General features: G+C 47.9%; 1 protein-coding gene across 1 annotated transcript in view; it reads right to left on the reverse strand.

Moving 5' to 3' along the window:
* The window catches only part of Antxr1 (ANTXR cell adhesion molecule 1), a 196,633-nt gene that overhangs the window by 40,092 nt on the left and 139,883 nt on the right, over positions 1-16,658 (reverse strand). The window contains 3 exon segments of the mRNA XM_034511386.2: positions 7,346-7,426; positions 15,197-15,364; positions 15,829-15,924. Of these exon segments, the coding sequence (XP_034367277.1) occupies positions 7,346-7,426; positions 15,197-15,364; positions 15,829-15,924 (345 nt within the window).

Consider the following 16,658-nt stretch of genomic DNA (forward strand, 5'->3'; position numbering starts at 1 on the left):
ACTGCTTTGAAAGTAGGAAAATAATTTCACAGAAAAAGTTTTAAAATTGATTATTTCAGAGATATAGATAGATAGATAGGAAGGAAGGAAGGATTACATGCTACCACCGCTCCTCTGGCTCTCCCTCCTTCTTAGTTTTTCTAATCCCTTTCCTTTCCTGTCTCCACTCCACTTAAAGGATGTGAGTGACCCTGGGGACTCCAGATTTAACCCGTTTCTCTTCATACCTCCTTGGTTTCCCCGCATGGTTAGGGCCGAGATGAGGAGGCATGCATGTCACTCCCTCCACAACCTTCAACTTCTTAAGTTCCTGAGCTAAATGCCTTTCATACCTGCAACACCCCCATGACTCTAGCACCCACCTCTGCCCCCCCCCCCACATGCTCTTCTTCCTGTAACTGGCAGCAGAGTCGACTCTGCCACTTGGACCAACATCTGGAGTCCTGGCCACTGGTCCTGTTTCCTATATAGCGTGGGTACCAAACCAGTAGCTGTCAATGTCTTCTGCATTCAGAATCAGTTCTCCTCACTGTCATCTTTCTCCGGCTCTGTGTTCCTATCACAGTGTTCCCTCTCTTAAATACAATTATGAATGTAACTTATGTCACCAGGGAATTGCCACTGTCCCCTTGTGGGGTCCTGTGACCAATACCCCACATGCCTTAGGAACCTCCACTCCACCTGGCATCTCTGGGAAATCTGACTTGAAGCTCTTTACCTCAGTATCTCTCTCACATCCCCCCTGAGCTCAGATGTCACTTTAAGTAGCCACTTTGGACTCCCACAGCAGACAAGATGCTTTGATGGGAGTTTCAGCCACATCCCAGAGCCTTTTTAAAAAAACAAAACAAAACAAAACAAAACAGCAGGCTGTGCTTGGGGACCTGCATGTTTGTCCCCACTCTCTACTCAGTGCTTGTTACAGAATACCCAGCAGTACCTGGGGCTCAACTCACAGACTGGGCCTCATTGCTGAGAAAGGGAAGGAGCACTCCATCATCCCCCAGGGGACAGTCAATTCCTTCGGAGAGGTGAGCCCCTGTCCTGAGCTGTAGCTTCTGGAATGGATGTCACAGATGCCCTATATCACCATGAATGGCTTTGTGCTCCTGGAACTATGTTTAGTTAGAACAGTGACCATACACTAAACTTCAGGTGCCAGAATGAGGTGCCGCTCTGCTGGGCATCATCTGTATCCATCCCAGAAATGGGTCCTGAGTGGTAGTGCAGAAGATGCTTGATTGAGAGAAAGGAGCCCTGAAAAGCAGAACCCAGAAGTAAAGGAAGTAATATTAACAAGAGACAAGAGACGGAAGCAGGCAAGCATCCCCGTGTCTGTGCAGGCTACAGGCAGCTACAAGCAACTCAGTTGCTTTGGAGGGAGCAGGCTGAGGACACTCTCCTGGGAAACAACCTGCTCAGCCCATTCTAGTCTCTGTGACAATGCACAGTGCCCACAGGACCAGCCTTGGTCCCTGTTGCAAACAGCTGTGCAGAAAACTGCCCAGGGACTGGGGTTTAGATTGCTCAACCTCCAAGCCTGCCTGGGTTTCACATGAGTGGCAGACATTGCTTACATGAATTTACATGTAAAAGAGATCTTCTGATCTCTTCTGTTTGCAAGGAATTCCCAGACTTCAAAACAAGCTTAGAGTATGTGATGTGCAGAGAGTAATGGAATGTACCAGCCGCTCCCTCCCACCCCCACCCCCCCCCCCCAATGCCGGATCTGAAAGCAAACAAAGGTCTAGCTCCATGGGTCATCCAGGAACACGTGAGGGACTGGGGTTCGTGCCGGGGTAGATAAATGGGGAGGGCTTAGACTGTGGAAAGATGTGCAGACTTTTATCCACTGAGACATAAGGTGGGGATTATCCTCCTTACCCAAACCACCACTACATCAGCAGCCAGAATCTAGACTCTCCATCCCTTTCTGGGAGGAAAGAGACATTGAGATCAAAGGATTATGTGACTTGTCCACTTCCAGGATACCTAGGATGCTCTTAGAGTTTCGGAATTGTTCCAAAAAGAAAAGAGATGACACCTGTGTAGAACCAGTTAACTGGTTCTCAGCTCTGGCTGCCTGTTACAACCTCTCAGGGAGCCCAGACCTCAGCCAGAGCAATTCAATAGAATCACTGGGATGGGACCTTAGTGCCCTGGAGCCAGAGACTGATCTACATGTTTCCCAACCTTTCCTACCTAACAACGTGTTTGAAATTAGCGATCTGGGCACAGGTCCGTCTCCAAGTAGGGAGACAGTGGCTCAAGGCTTATTATTGTTATTTCTTATTAAGCTGGATCAGATATTCTGCTTCTGGGTCAGTAGGTCACAGGGAAACACAGAAGGCAATGACTCAGGAGTCAGGTATGAATAGAAACTTTGTAAAAATTAAGCTCTCAGGTTTGGGGACTCTGGGGCATTGAGCCTGGTTATCTCACTGGCTCTAAGTGTGGACCCCAGCCCTGCAGCATTAGTGTCCTGTGGAATCATCTCGGGAATGCTAATTCCCAGTCTGGCCCATAGTGACTTAGCTAGAACTCTGAAGTACAGTCCAGCAGCAGGCTGGTAGCCCAAGTTTGGGAGCCACTGATCTGCCATAGGAACAGCCAACTCTGCTGGACCTGGGCCTGCTCAGGTGCCTTACTTTTCTCCTGTATGGTAACCCTTAGCCTTACTTAAGAAAGTATCTTTGGAAACGTCGGCCTTAAAACATTCAATAGAAAAGTGGATTGATAATGTCAAAGAGATGACTCGGTGGCTAAGAATACTTGTGTTTTCAAAAGACCTGGGTTCAGTCTCCAGCATCCATGCCAGGCAGCTCACAACTTTCTGTAACTCTAGCTCCAGGAAATCTGATGCTACTTTGTGGGCACCCTGACCCACATACAGATATCCGCCCCCCAATACATATTAATTAAAAATAAAATAGATCTTAAAAGTGGATCAAAACATACACACATATAATTAAAGATAGAGAAAAGTAACATCACCAAACTGTCCCACAATATGAGCTCATGACAAGTAGTGGACGTCTACTTTTCTTGCAGAGTGAAAAATTATAAAGACCATTTTATAAAATATATACAGGCTTTTTCTTTACCCCTAGACCTGAGCAAAAAAATGAAGGTTCCAGAAAGCAGAACTGACTGTAAGATTTCAGGCCTTCACTGCCCCGGGATACATTCCGGGAAGAGTACATTATCCTTGAATCAGAGGACACTTGCTAGACTAACATTCCTCAAGCCTCAGGGAAAAGAACCCACCTGTGGGTGGGGAAGGCCCAAAGCAGGAAGATACATTCCTGACCACAAAGAAAAATGCAAGCCATCTAGGTGAGACTCAGAAATAGTTGAGCTAGTGACAGGGCAAGACTACATTTTGAGAATACAGAGTGTTTTCCACATAACCCTGATTCACTTAGGTTGCATTCCTCTGGAATTCTCCGCTATTTTTATGTTATATTTCCTTAGCAACCTTTCACCCCCTCCTCACTCTCCAGGTTTGTGGTTTCCCCCTTTAAAAACCCTTCTCAGACTGACTGGCTTTGTCAATTCAACTCCTGTGTGAGTGAACTGAATTGACCTTGGCTAGCCAACTTTCCCTAATAAACCTCTGCTGATTGCATCCAGGTATGGTGTCTTGTGATTTTTGGGTGGCCGTGATTTCCTGAGACTTGAGTAAGGGTCTCCCGAGTTTGGGGGTCTTCACCTGAACCCCATGGATTTGCTAAAGATGATGATAGGAAAGCAAATTCATGTAAACTTTTAGGGTTGTGACTTGGAAATGCCTTTGATTGTCTTGGTATTCTTCATACAATTGATCTGGTAGAGAGATGAACACTTAGCTAAAGGAACATTATATCCCAGTTTTATGATATATATTATAATTATATTAATATAAATAATATAATATAAAATAAAATAATCATCTGGGAATAAGCATTCCCAAAGGAAAAATACACAGTGAAAGATGGCACAGCTTTCTTTAAGGTAATTGCAGGCTGGGTCCCTTAATGGGATGGAGAGTGTGCTCCTGTAAGAATTTCAGGTCTCAGTTTAAACTTAAAATTCACTGTCCCAGGACACATTCCAGGAGGAGCACATTCCTTAGTCACAGGACACTTGCTGGATTAACATTCAGAGGAAGAAGGGAGAGGCTGATTAACATTCCTCAGACCACCAGGGAGGGAACCCACCTGAGGTAAGGAAGGCCCAGAGCATGGAGATACATTCCAGGAGAGGGGCCCAAGATAAGAGGTAATCAGGAAGCTGGGCCCTTAATGTAATAAACCTAGGCAAATGGAAGCCACTTAGCTAACACTCATTGTTATAAAGATAATGTGCAAATCTGAGTCACCTAGAGACTGAGCCTGGGAATGGCTGTTAAGGTCAGCCTTTGTGGTTATTGTTTAAGAGATGAAACTGCCCTTGTATAAAAACTGCTCTCAGCTTTGGTTCGGGGTTCCTCTTGCCTGCATGTGAGGGAACCCCAGTGCACTAGTTATCAATATCAATAAACCTCTTGTTATTGCATTGTATCCTGAGTATGTCTGGGGGAGCGAGTCCCCTGGTTTGGATCTTGGTGTCCAACACTCCTTTAATATGGTGAGGGGACTTGAAACAGGGTTATTAAATGGGGGAACAGCACAAAGTCTCAGAAATGGACACTGAAAAGCTCTCACAAGCCTTAAGGTCTTTTTCTAAGGCTAAACATTCTAAATTCCTTCAGCCATTTGTCCTTGAAAAATTATCAAAGTCCCTAAAGTCTGAGCTGCCCATATGTGCAAGAAGCCTTGGGGACGTTCTACAAAGTGAGCAAGGGACACATTATTGTCACACGTATCGCACAGTTCTGCTTTGGCATCACCATGTTGGAAGCACAGGTCTAGCTTTTTGTGTTGATAGGGTCACCAGGGAGTTGGTGGACCACGATGCCAAGCTAACGGGAGCTTGTTAAGTAGAAAGGGGGAAGGCATTGCAGGCAGAGAAACAGGACTATGGGAAGGGGCAGAGGCAGCAAAGGTCTGCGCGTGCTCAGGACTCAGTGAGTCTCACGTGCCTGGGGTCTGGAGCTGGCAAGTGGCGGGTGGGATAGAAAGCGAGGCTTTCCTCAGTCAATCCAAGATGGTGGGTTTCCCCCCTACTTTTTGCAAACCAGAAATCAAGCTTTGTTAGAAAGGGATCCCTAGTGGCTGCTTCCTGGAAGCAGGGGACACCTGCATAATGAACTTTAAAATGTTGGGATCCTTTGGGTCACTGGTTTCCTATCTAGATGGTTCTCCTTTACCCTGACCTAGGGATTACCTGGCTGGATTCAAGGAACCCTGGACTATGAGCCTCCCCAGGGCTGAAAGAGGCTCCGTCAGCTTTGAGGTAATGGGCTCAAGTTTCCTTAGCCTTTGCACTGGTGGGCTGGGCCTACATTTGTCTGTCTTTTGAGGTGTGTTGACTGGAGGAGAGCCAGGCAGAAACCTGGGGGTGGGATGGGGATGGGGTGGGGGTGGGATGGGGATGGGGTGGGGGTGGGATGGGGATGGGGTGGGGGTGGGATGGGGATGGGGTGGGGGTGGGATGGGGATGGGTGGGGGTGGGATGGGGATGGGGTGGGGGTGGGATGGGGATGGGGTGGGGGTGGGATGGGGTGGGGGTGGGATGGGAATGGGGTAGGGGTGGGGGGGGCTGCCAGGCTTCCTGAGTTCAACACTCCAAAGCTGCTTAGAGTGTGGCTGAGGCTATAATTAGGTGACGTTTGTTTTTGTTTTGCTTTAGAGGAAAATTCAGAACCTGTGACTCTTGTTCACAGGCACATGGCTGGTCAGGGTGACTTTGAGTTGATGGAAAATGTGGTCAACCCCATAAGTCTTGTACAGTCGTCACTGCAGGTCTGAGGTTATGCAAAACAAAGCAGGCGAAGCAGCTGGCCATGCCTACAGAGGCCCTTTCTGTCCTAGAACTCTCCCAGGCACACCTGGGAGGGAGGTGCTTAGCCTCTGGCACACCTGTGAGGGGGTTTCTTAGCATCTTGTACACTTGTAGGGGGTTTCTTAGCCTCAGACACTGTGAAGACTTATGTTGAGTAGGTTGAGGTGGGAAAGTTCTCTGGGGTCCTGCACAAAAAGAATCTGGTGAGCTGATCCATTGCTAGCATCCATCACTCCCCGCTTCTGGACTGTGGGCACACTGTGACGAGCTGCCTCAATCTGCTGTGAGTCCCTCACCATGCTGGGTTTTAATACCAAACTGTGAGTTAGAATACATCCTTTCTCTCCTAAGCTGCTATTCATTTATTTATTTCAATATGTGTGGGTGTTCTGCCTGCATGTATGTATGTGTACCACATGTGTGCCTGGTGCCCACTGAGGCTGGAAGAAGGCATCAGTGTTACGGGTGCTGTGAGCAGCCATGAAGGTTCCCTGGGAGAGCCAGGGCTGTAACTGCTGAGCCATCTCTCCAGTCTTAACACTAAGTTGCTTTTCTTGGGATTTTATCACAGCCACAGGAAAAGCAACTAAGACGAGGTATTCCTATGACACGGTTACTATGATCAAATTTATAAAGGTGAAACACAGAGGATGGACGTTTGCCTCAAGTTTTGTCTAGCCAGGAAAGAAATGACTTCATGCTCAAATCTGCTGGACTCTCCTAAATGAGAAACCTATATTTTGTGTTTCGGTAAATCAGGTTCCTGAGGAAGATGCAGTTTGCTAGAAGCTGAGGGAGAATTTTGTTCTCTCTCATCTGTGGATAAGAAACCTCCTCTCTTAAGAAGGGATGTTACTCACCTTCCCTTGTCCCCATTTACAAAGTGAAGACACTGGCTTCCTGGTTTCTAGGTAGCACCACCTGTGTAGCTCCCACAAAGCCAGTGTCAGGACCTATAGATCCCGGTCAAACTACCAAAAGAGCAGAAGCCCCTTAGTGTCCTTGGCCAGCGCCTGTGGGCAGATGGCTGGAGCTCTCCGCTGCCTCCATGCCTCTCTGTGGTGCTGGCTCTGTCTCTCTCCAGTGGTCTCTGTGGATGAGGACCAGAGACCTCCCTCTGGAGGCTGCCTGCAGCAGAGCCCTAGCTGGACCTGCCACTCAGGGCGCTCTAGACTGAAAATCTCAAGTTCTAGGCAGCTAACACTAGTGAATTTCTGACCAACTCCTTCAGAAAAGCAAATCAAAATACAAGGTCTGACAACAACCAGGATTTTAAGTTACTGTCTGATTTGTCACCACAGGAAAATAATAGCTGGCGTTGTATACGAGTAGTAATTCAGGTACTACTAAAACAGAGAAAATGAGAAAGGTGTGTGTGTGTGTGTGTGTGTGTGTGTGTGAGACCACTGGCGCATCCTACCGTGTCTCCCGGCTGTGGCCTCATCACGGACACTCGATCATATCCTTTTCTCAGCAGAACCCACAAGGCATCAAGTTTTCCCTGAAATAAAAGAAATGCAAGAAGATTACATATGAAACCAGTCTGGTAGACAGGCACTGTAGATATAAAGAACTTTCCAGGTTTTTCCTGTCATGTTAGAAGTACAGCTCTGGTGAACGTGGATTAGGGACTCTCCACTCTCTAATGCAAGGGGTACAGTCTAAGAGAACAGGCCTCCATGTGAAGTGTGCTTTGTACAGGAGAGTTGGGTATCCTCCACTGCATGAGTGTGTGCGGTGTCCTGGAGGGTAGTGATGTGAAGGCGGGAGATGTCTGCAGCGCTCAGCCTCAATACAGACGCTTTGTGGTGGCAACACTGATCATGCCAGAGAACCCTGGGTTCTGAAGTCACTCTCTGGTGGGTCAAACACACACCTCAAAAACTAAGCTCTTGAACACTGGCCAACTGTCACCTAAGCTCTGGTGGGTTAAATGTGATCTTGTCAAGTGTTGAGTCTCCTATTACAAAGAACCTACAAAAGTCTTTGGAAATATTCTGAAATGGGCTTAGCGTCGCTGGTCGACAGAGTGGGTTTTGTACTTGGCATAGTTTTCTGCATGAGGCAATACTGAGTGTCAACTGTTTCCTTGAAGGTTCTTAGGGGGCAAGCCCTTACAGCTCATGATATTAGGTAGGTGAATGCCTTCTCTTTATTTCGGGGGGAGGTGGGGGCTCTTCATATTTGGCTGGTAAATCAGCCCACCCATATTGCCTTATTTGCTAGACACTCAACCCCTGAACAAATGAGGAGCAACGACTTGAGGCTTAAGGAAGAAGGTTTGGCTGTGGAAGAAAGGAACTAATTAGCTCAGCAGAAACGGAAAGCTGCTTGCACAGCGAAGGGCTGCTTGCACGTGTGGTCCCAGGAGAAAGAGAATTACGCTCCTTGGTGGAGCAGGTGACCATACAGAAACCAAGCAGAGAACTCTCGTTGACCCAGGGAAGCTGTAGCTGGGCTGTCTCAGCTCCAGCCTGCAGCACAGAGCTTTCCCAACTCCCCTAAGCTTGCTCTTACTTAAAGTGGGGGTGTTAACAATATCAACTCCTCTATAAATTAAATTATCTTTTAAGTTATCTCATTTCAGAAAAAGTCTTTACCACATGCTATCTGTAATCAAAGTAAAGTCATTAAAATGACAATTGGAGAAGGAGTACAAGGCTGGAAGGGTCTGAGGCACAGTGTCTCCAATACAGGGACATCCACAAGCATGTAGATGTCTTTGTGTTCTTCCCCTGCCTCCTTTCCAAGCCGAAATTACATTCTTCTTCATCACACTCAGGCTGTGCCCTGGTTCCTGTCATTCCCTCAAAATGGCTCTTACTTAAAGCCACCCAGGACATCTTGATGACCAAACACGTCCATATTCTGGAGCCACATTGGGCTCTCCCTTCAGGAGTCTTTCCCTTGGCCTTGCCTCTGTTAGGGTTGGCCTGTCTCCTCCTCCCTTGCTGCTTCTATGCTCCTCCCCCTCTGCCTGTGCTTGATTTGAGCACAGAGCTTCACTGGCCCTGTCTGTGTAGCTCCTGGCCTGACTCTCCCCCATGTAGTTTTATGCTTCATGCATTCCGGCTTCATCTTGGTCCTCTCTTGAGGGCCAGATCCAGGCATGTTGTGACCTCTTAAGGTCCAGACCAGGGCACAGTGTAACCTTCCAGCTTTTCTGATGTTGATGTAACAGGAGCCAAGAGAAATCATGGGAAATCAGTGAGGTCTCTTTGACCCACCTGTACCCTTCCTCACACTGTCTTAGTTCATGGAGGTGTAAGCTGCACACCAGAGGGTCACCCTCTGTCCATGCTGCTTCGTGGCCAGCAGCAGCCATGTTTTAGGAGTGGTCTTAGGTCCCAGTTCATTTGACACTTCTTCCCATTCCACTATTTCCAACGCCCTGGTATAACCAGGGCTCTTGTCACCTGTCACTTAGTCCATGGAACATTCCCTGTGGTCAGATAAGGTAAGCTCAGGCCATTTTACCAGCAGTGTGCACTCAAGCAAATCCTCTAATCTCTTAGTGCCTGGTTTATGGCGTGTGTGTGTGTGTTGAGATGTGTGTATGTGTATGTGAGAGGGTGGTGTTTGTGAGTGTGTAAGGTTTTGTGTGTGTGTTGGGATGTGTGTATGTGTATGTGGGAGGGTGGTGTTTGTGTGTATGGTTATATGTGTGTTGGGGGAATTCTACTTTTCAGTGTTGTTCTTAGAACCCAGCCTGACCCGTGTCAAGTGCTTCACCCAGGTGAGCTACTGTCTTTCGCTTTTCTGGACAAAGAAAGACCATCTTACTCCATTTTCTCTTCAGCATTCTGAACTCTGACTGTCCCTCAGGTGAACCTGCAGCCCTCCATTTGTGGCACAAGAAATGTGGATAACTGCCTTAGACTCCTTCTGAGCCTGCATCAGGTGGCTTCCAAGGCAGGAGTCGAAGGAAGCATTAGGGAAGAGAGTGGTCACAACTGGCTAAGGACAAAAGTTAGCTCTAGGGGCCAGTGAAATGACTTAGCTGGTAATGGGGCTTCCCATGCAAGCTGGTGATTTGAGTTGATCCTGAGAACCCGTGTAAAGGTGGAAGGAGAGAACCAACCGACTCTACAGAGTTGTCCTGACTTCCACATGTAAGCTGGAGCACATGCCCCTCCCCCATTGGGCTTCCCCCAAACACACTAATATATTTTAAAAATTAAGTGAAAAACAAAAACAAAACCCTTTACGGTCAGCCAAGGTCCTGACAAATGTTCTCAGAGCCCAGATTTTCTGAACACAGCAGAAACCTGTCAATTAAAGCTGTACTGTCTGCTTGTTCATGAAGATCCCTTCTCTAAAGCATGGTGTGTGTGTGTGTGTGTGTGTGTGTGTGTGTGTGTGTGTGTGCACTGTCCCTGTCACATTAGGGTGTCCATCAGGCACAGCTTGTATACAACATGTACTTTAGACTCTGGTCTTCCTTCATTCCCCAGGCAAAATGCCAGCTGCTTCTGTGAAGTTATGACGAAGATTCCACCACAAACCCCAGAGTCCCAGCCAGGGTGTGTTAGCTGGCATTTAAAAATAGCTTCTTCCATACGAAGTTGACACAGCTTGACTATAAAACGGGAGATTTAACAGCGCCAGGCTCCCACCTCTCTCAGCCTCAGGCCATAACTTAAATGCACGGAGAGAGGTGAAGGTGTATGCAGCTTCGCCTGTGTAATGGTGAATCCCCGTGCAAAGCACCCTCCAGCACCGCTGAGTTTCTTCTCTCATTCTGGGGCTCTTTTGGGGCGATCTATCTTAGCTTGTGGATTCAGCTCTGAGATGGAAACTTGAAGATAGCTCAATTTATAGCACTATTCTGAACAGAAATCTGTATTTCTGTGCTTTGAAATACATGGTAGTTTAATCCACAACCCTGTCGATCACAGTCTGCCATTTGCAGGAAGCAGCCTGTCTGTCTTTCAAGGCAGGTCCTGGCTTGTCCCTTTAGCTGCCATTTCTCTCACTCCCTGGCATGTGGAGAAGCTACTGGAAAAAGGGATGGGTACTTTCTCTGAAGTCTGCCGTCAGTCCTAGTTTTAATGCAGCTGGTGGCCATGTATTTGGGCATGACTTAACTTGTCTGCAATGACCAGTTCTGTTTAATGAGAAGCACGGGGTGCTGTAAATTGGGGAAGCAAAAACCAAGCAAAGGAAAACAAAGCTAAATACCAGGGGAAATTCCCCCATCATGAGCCTGGAGCGAGGATGGGGGCGGGGGATTGTGGTTGGTGTGGTCAGTGCCCTAATATAGCATGGAGTAAGATGCGGGGACAAGAGGAGGAGCCTGCTGTAACCCTTTCCCCTCAGCTCCTGCTGGGATGCTTATCAAGCATGCTGCCTGCTTCTCAGCTCTCTGGAAAGAAGGAAGATGGTGGGAACCCATTGCACCATGTAGATGATTCCAGCCACTTTTGCTGGAGAGTTCACCATGGTCCCGGGATTTGCTGAAAGTTTAGTGCTAGGTGCAGGGTTCTCCCTGTTCACAATGGGAGGGAAGGCGGACACAGCATGGACTGGCCATTTTCCAGAAGCCTCCTGTCCTCACTGACTGTCTGCATTTCTTTGCACACTGCCTCTGCACTGCTAGCTTCCCTTGGCTCATGGGGAACTAGGACGTGAGACTGAGGTGAGGGTGAATGGGGGCATTTGTCCCTTCTGTCCCCTTCTGACTTCCCCGGCTCCCTGTGGTGATTGTATTCCTTACAGGGCAGCCTCACTGAGGGGCCTCTGAGCCTAGCTCACCATTTGTTTGCCCTACCATCTGCAGTGTGCCTCCTGTGTTAGTACAGAATTGTGACAAACACCAAGAGAGGGTACCGTGTGAGACTTAGGTCTACATACACCTTCTAGAAGGGGCCAAAGAACAAAGACTGGAGGCCTTCATAAGAGGCAAAACCGAGGAGGGAGTGTAAGAACTTATACAGCCAGTTAAGAATGTCAAAGCCACAGTCTCTGCTAGCTCATATGTGTGCCAGACACAACAGGGCTGATATACATGAACTCACAGGACTTGTGACAGCACACACAGGACCTGCACAAGTTCAAGGCAGATAACATCCCATTGTGGAGAAGGGGGAAGTGGGTACAGAGTCCTATCCCTAACTAAGGGGCTAACTATAATTGATACATGCTGGGAGAGGGAGAATCAGAAAATGTCTCCAGTGGAGTCTCTGGGTCTATGAGTCACGCTCCGAGGCAGGCCCAAGGCCCAGGAGTAGGCCAACACAAAACATACCACATGATTGTTGGTGTGCTTTTTGTTTTGTTTTGGCAATTTTTTTTGTCTTATTGTTTGTTTTTAGAGAGATAGAAAGAAAGAAAGAGAGAGAGAGAGAGAAAGAGAGAGAGAGAAAAAATGAAATCAAGGAGAGGAAAGAGAAAGAATTATGACAAAAATATACCTTATAATATTAAAAAAAATAAAACAAATGTCAGAGTCTTTTGTTTCTAGGCCTTGAGGAAACAGGCAGTGAGGTGGAGAGAAGTTGCTGATGCCCCCTTACCACAGGTCCTTTTATTGCTACTCCCCGGTGGCGACTGAGGGGCCTCTGAGCCTAGCTCTCTTTCTGTTAACCCTACCATCTGCAGTGTGCCCCCTGTGTTGGTGCAGAACTGTGACAAACACCAAGAGAGGGTGCTGTGTGGGACTTAGTATTTTATGAGGTCCCTTTAACGCCCACAGGCATCTTAGCTAAAAATAAGTCTCAGCATGAAGGGTGGGTTTTAAACAGGTGAGGGCTGGACCACTGGTGGGACACCAGTTCTTTCTCAGGAATTCCCAGGTCCTCTCTGCACTTCTGCATCACTTCATGAACTGTGTCATCAAATGGCCTCTTCCTGGACAGAGCGTGCCAATGTATGGTCTAATGAGCTTGGGGCTTGGAAGTGGTTTCTTGACCATGCCTCGTGCTTCAGCTCTTCAGTGGGAGCTGGTGAGGTCCCTGCTCTGTGCCAGGCTCCATGCTGTTTAGTGGGACTTCAAAGGATCATTGGTGCCCGCAAGGGGCGAAATCCAGTAAGAAGGCTCATAAATCTGAGAGAATCTTCTTAACTGAGACCCACCCATCTCCTACCTAGCAGTGGTCCTGTGTGAGTGCTGGCATTAGCTGTTCCACCAGGTAAGAGGACCCTGCAAGCTTGCTTATGACCTCAACCAGAGTTGTGACCAGGTGAGAGACACCAGTCTCAGGGGCTTCCTCCATCAGTCCTGTGAGGTGACTCCGGGGCTTGGATTCCAACTCACTGAACATCAATGCGCTGGGTGGAAAAGTCTCACATCAGGGCCGGTGTGAGACGTAGCCTGGGTTTTCTCGATGAGGTTTCTGACACATCCCAGCCAAGCTCTTTGCTCATTTCAATAACCTAGGTGACCAGTTCCTCTGGGATCCAGCCCCGTTTCCGGCAATGGTGTCTGTAACCTCCTGGGTGTCTTAAAACCCAGATGCTCGGCGCTACACTGGAGATTCTGATACAGCCAATCTTGGATGGGACCTCTCAGTGTATGTTTCTAACAAGTTCCTGGGTGAGGCTGATACTGCTGGTTTGGGGACCACACCGAGAAAAGGTGTGGTCCTTTTCTCACTAAGGAGACTTGAGAACCAAGATCTTAGTATGATGGCACATGCCTGTAATTCTAGTACTGTGGGGGTCAAGGCAGAAAGATCATGAGTTCCAGGACACCCCATGTAACTTTGTGAGACTCTTTCTCTAAGGGGAAGGAGCAGGGGGAGTACCAGCAGGCAGAAGTCCTTGGGACAGCAGAAGAGTATTGAACTGAAAGCTTAGGTGTGGAATCTTAAGGCATGGCAGGTGGACTAGGGTTTTAGGCTGGCAGAGGAAATAGACAAGACTTGAGGGCATCTTGGCGGTCTTCTGTGAGATTGAGCCTCTAAGCCTGGGATCTTCATTCTGACATTTTCTCTCTACCATTACCTGGCCTATATCTGGCTGAGAAGGCCACCATTCAGTATCTGAGCATGGCATAGGGGGGACTTGTCAAGACTCACAGAGTAGATGTGGATTCCAGGAAGGTGCTGGCAACATTTTTAGATTTCTAAATGTATTTGTCCATATCCTGATTCATCTAGCAAAATCTAGTCTGATGCTACTACCAGTTAAGAAATGAACAACATGCCCTTCCAACCTTGAAGATTTCAGAAACGAAAATTCAGCTACAACCAAGGATGCAGTATTAGTCACAAAGTGAATTCCTGAAAACAGCAGGACAGGAAAATCCCCTGTCTCCTCATCTCCGAGGATCCTCTCGGCTCCTTCCTGTCTGCACATGTCTGCACGCTACCGCATGTCCCTCACTGTAGAAGAAGGAACAGCAGCAGCCCGTTCCTCTAACAGCTGTGCTTCGCCCACAGCCCAGAGTTCAATCCTTTGCCTCAGGGAAGCTTATTCTAAAAAAAGAATCTCATGTCTTTAAACACAGCATACCCAAATGGAAACTGCACTGAAGTTCCCGTGAGCCTGAGATCACTCAGCTGAGAAATAGCAGCTACCAATCTAGTTTATTTTTACCTACAAGTGTGTGTGTGTGTGTGTGTGTGTGTGTGTGCGCATGTGGAGGCCAGGGATTGACTAGGGTGTTGTCCTTAGTTGCTCTCCACTTTACTTTTTGAGATGCAGTCTCTCTCTGAACCCAGAGCACACCTGTTTGGCTAGACTCTCTGTCCAGTGAGCTCCGGTGAGCTCTAGGATCTTTGTTTACGCAGCAATCACTTTACAGATTCAACTATCTTCCTAGCCCTGCCATTTATTTTGATTTTTATAAGTGCTGTTCTAAAGCTAAGAAATATTCAGAGAAGGATAAAACTCGCCAAGTAGCTCCTGGAAGAGGGGCAAGGCTGTAAGAATGTGTGTGGACAGGAAAGGAAATCAATCAGTTCTCACACTTTCACTAAAGGGTCCAGTTGGCACCTTTGGTTGCAAACCTCTGCAGGGGCTGGGATGGGTTATGTCTGGAGTCTTCTGCAATGAGTTTCCAGAGTTCTGATGACTGTCATAGTGCAGGTGCACAGGGACACTACATAGAGGAGAGTGCTCACCCCTCACACGAGACAAAGCCATGTGCACCCATGATGATGAGAGACCCTTCGGAGCATCAATAACCTCCTGTGGCTTTAACTTCCCAAGAAGCCAGAGTAGATCAGGGCTTGGAGCTGAGGCGGGAGAAGAGAGATGATGGAGAAGAAAAAGATTGGCTCACAGCTGGGAAGAGGGAATGCAGGGAGGACTCTGGGTAGAGACACACCTTGATAGGCGAGTACCACTTCCGAGGGGAGGAAGGCCGGCGCATGTTGTTGTTGAGGTTCCGGGGTTCTGGGAACTCGTATTCCTGCTCTGGCATCTTGACTCTTGCATTCTTTGCCTTTTCTAACTTCGCCCCTTCTTCTGTGGAGCCCTTTTCTCCCCAGCGAACCTAATGTAAGTGAAAGTCCATAGAACAAAGTTACGGGACTGCACGGTTTGCCCCTTGAGAACAGGGCCTGAGGGACATAACACTGGGTCCTCTGTACCTTCAGGATCGTGAGCCAGAGAAGTTGGGTGTGTGGCAAAAAGGAAAGAGGAGAGCAGAAGAGGTGATAGAGGTAGGGAGCTAAGGGCTGGGAGAACGAGAGGGAGGACTGGCTAGGTGGGGTCCAGAGGTAGGGTTCTAGTCCAATGAACAAAGAAACCCAGGGGTTTTGGCAGATGGCCTCATCCGACTCATGATGGGCAATGTGCAGGCATGCAGTTAAATAGTTGTACCCCTTCACCTCCCCATCTTTGTATCTCATAAGCCACATCTCCCCTAACCTCAAGCATAGACCTCCAGCATTTGCTCTGGGTTTCTATCACCACGTAACTGGCATACAGAGAGTTGTGTGATGGTGGACCTCTTACCTCCATTCTTTTAATGCCTCCAACACCTCGTCCACCGTAGTAAGAGGCATCTACCGTGGGCCATTTCTTCTTTGGCAAACCATCATCGTCTTCTTCCTGTTGAGAGATTGTGACACATTAAGACAAAGCCCCTGAGGTTGTGTGTGTCCATTCTGGTGAGGTGGACAGGAACAAGCTGGTACAGTGAAATCACACAGTTTCAGACCTCACAGTTAAGTCCCCATGCTCACTTGACTTTGGAGCTCATACAGCCTCTCTGAGTACGTCATCCTGATTCATGAAGTGGGAATTAAACAGTCTGTGGACAGCCCTGAGGAGCAGGCCCTACGCTGCACAGCAGGGTTCTGTTTGAATGTGCCACTGAACTTCCAGCCGTAAGAGTGCAATCCCTAATGTAATCGTGTTATGAGATGGCGCTTGACAAGAGGTGACTGGATCTGAGAACCACATCCTCACAAAGTGCATTATTGAAGACCGGCCTTGTCCTAAGTGAGCAGCGGTGGTGTAGTTGAGGCTTGGTTACTCTCCTTTGCTAAACCTTGTCCTTCTGCTTCTGCCCTGCACGATGCATGAGAAGGCCCCATTAGATGCAGACCCCTGACCCTTGGGCTTCCCAGAATGACATCTCCAGAAGTGTAAGAAATTAGTGTTGTTTTTCTTTATAAATCTTCCGGCCTTGGGTGTTATGTTATAGAAGGCCAGCATTAGGAAGAGCTCATGAGTGTCTCCATTTGGTAATTATGTGAGTACAAGCATTGGACACCAACCACTCCAGCTGTTTTGTGGCTATCAGATTCAGAGCAGTGGAGGTGACATTCTGATTTGATGTT

The sequence above is a fragment of the Arvicanthis niloticus genome, chromosome 9, assembly GCF_011762505.2.
Source record: "Arvicanthis niloticus isolate mArvNil1 chromosome 9, mArvNil1.pat.X, whole genome shotgun sequence".
NCBI lineage: Eukaryota > Metazoa > Chordata > Mammalia > Rodentia > Muridae > Arvicanthis > Arvicanthis niloticus.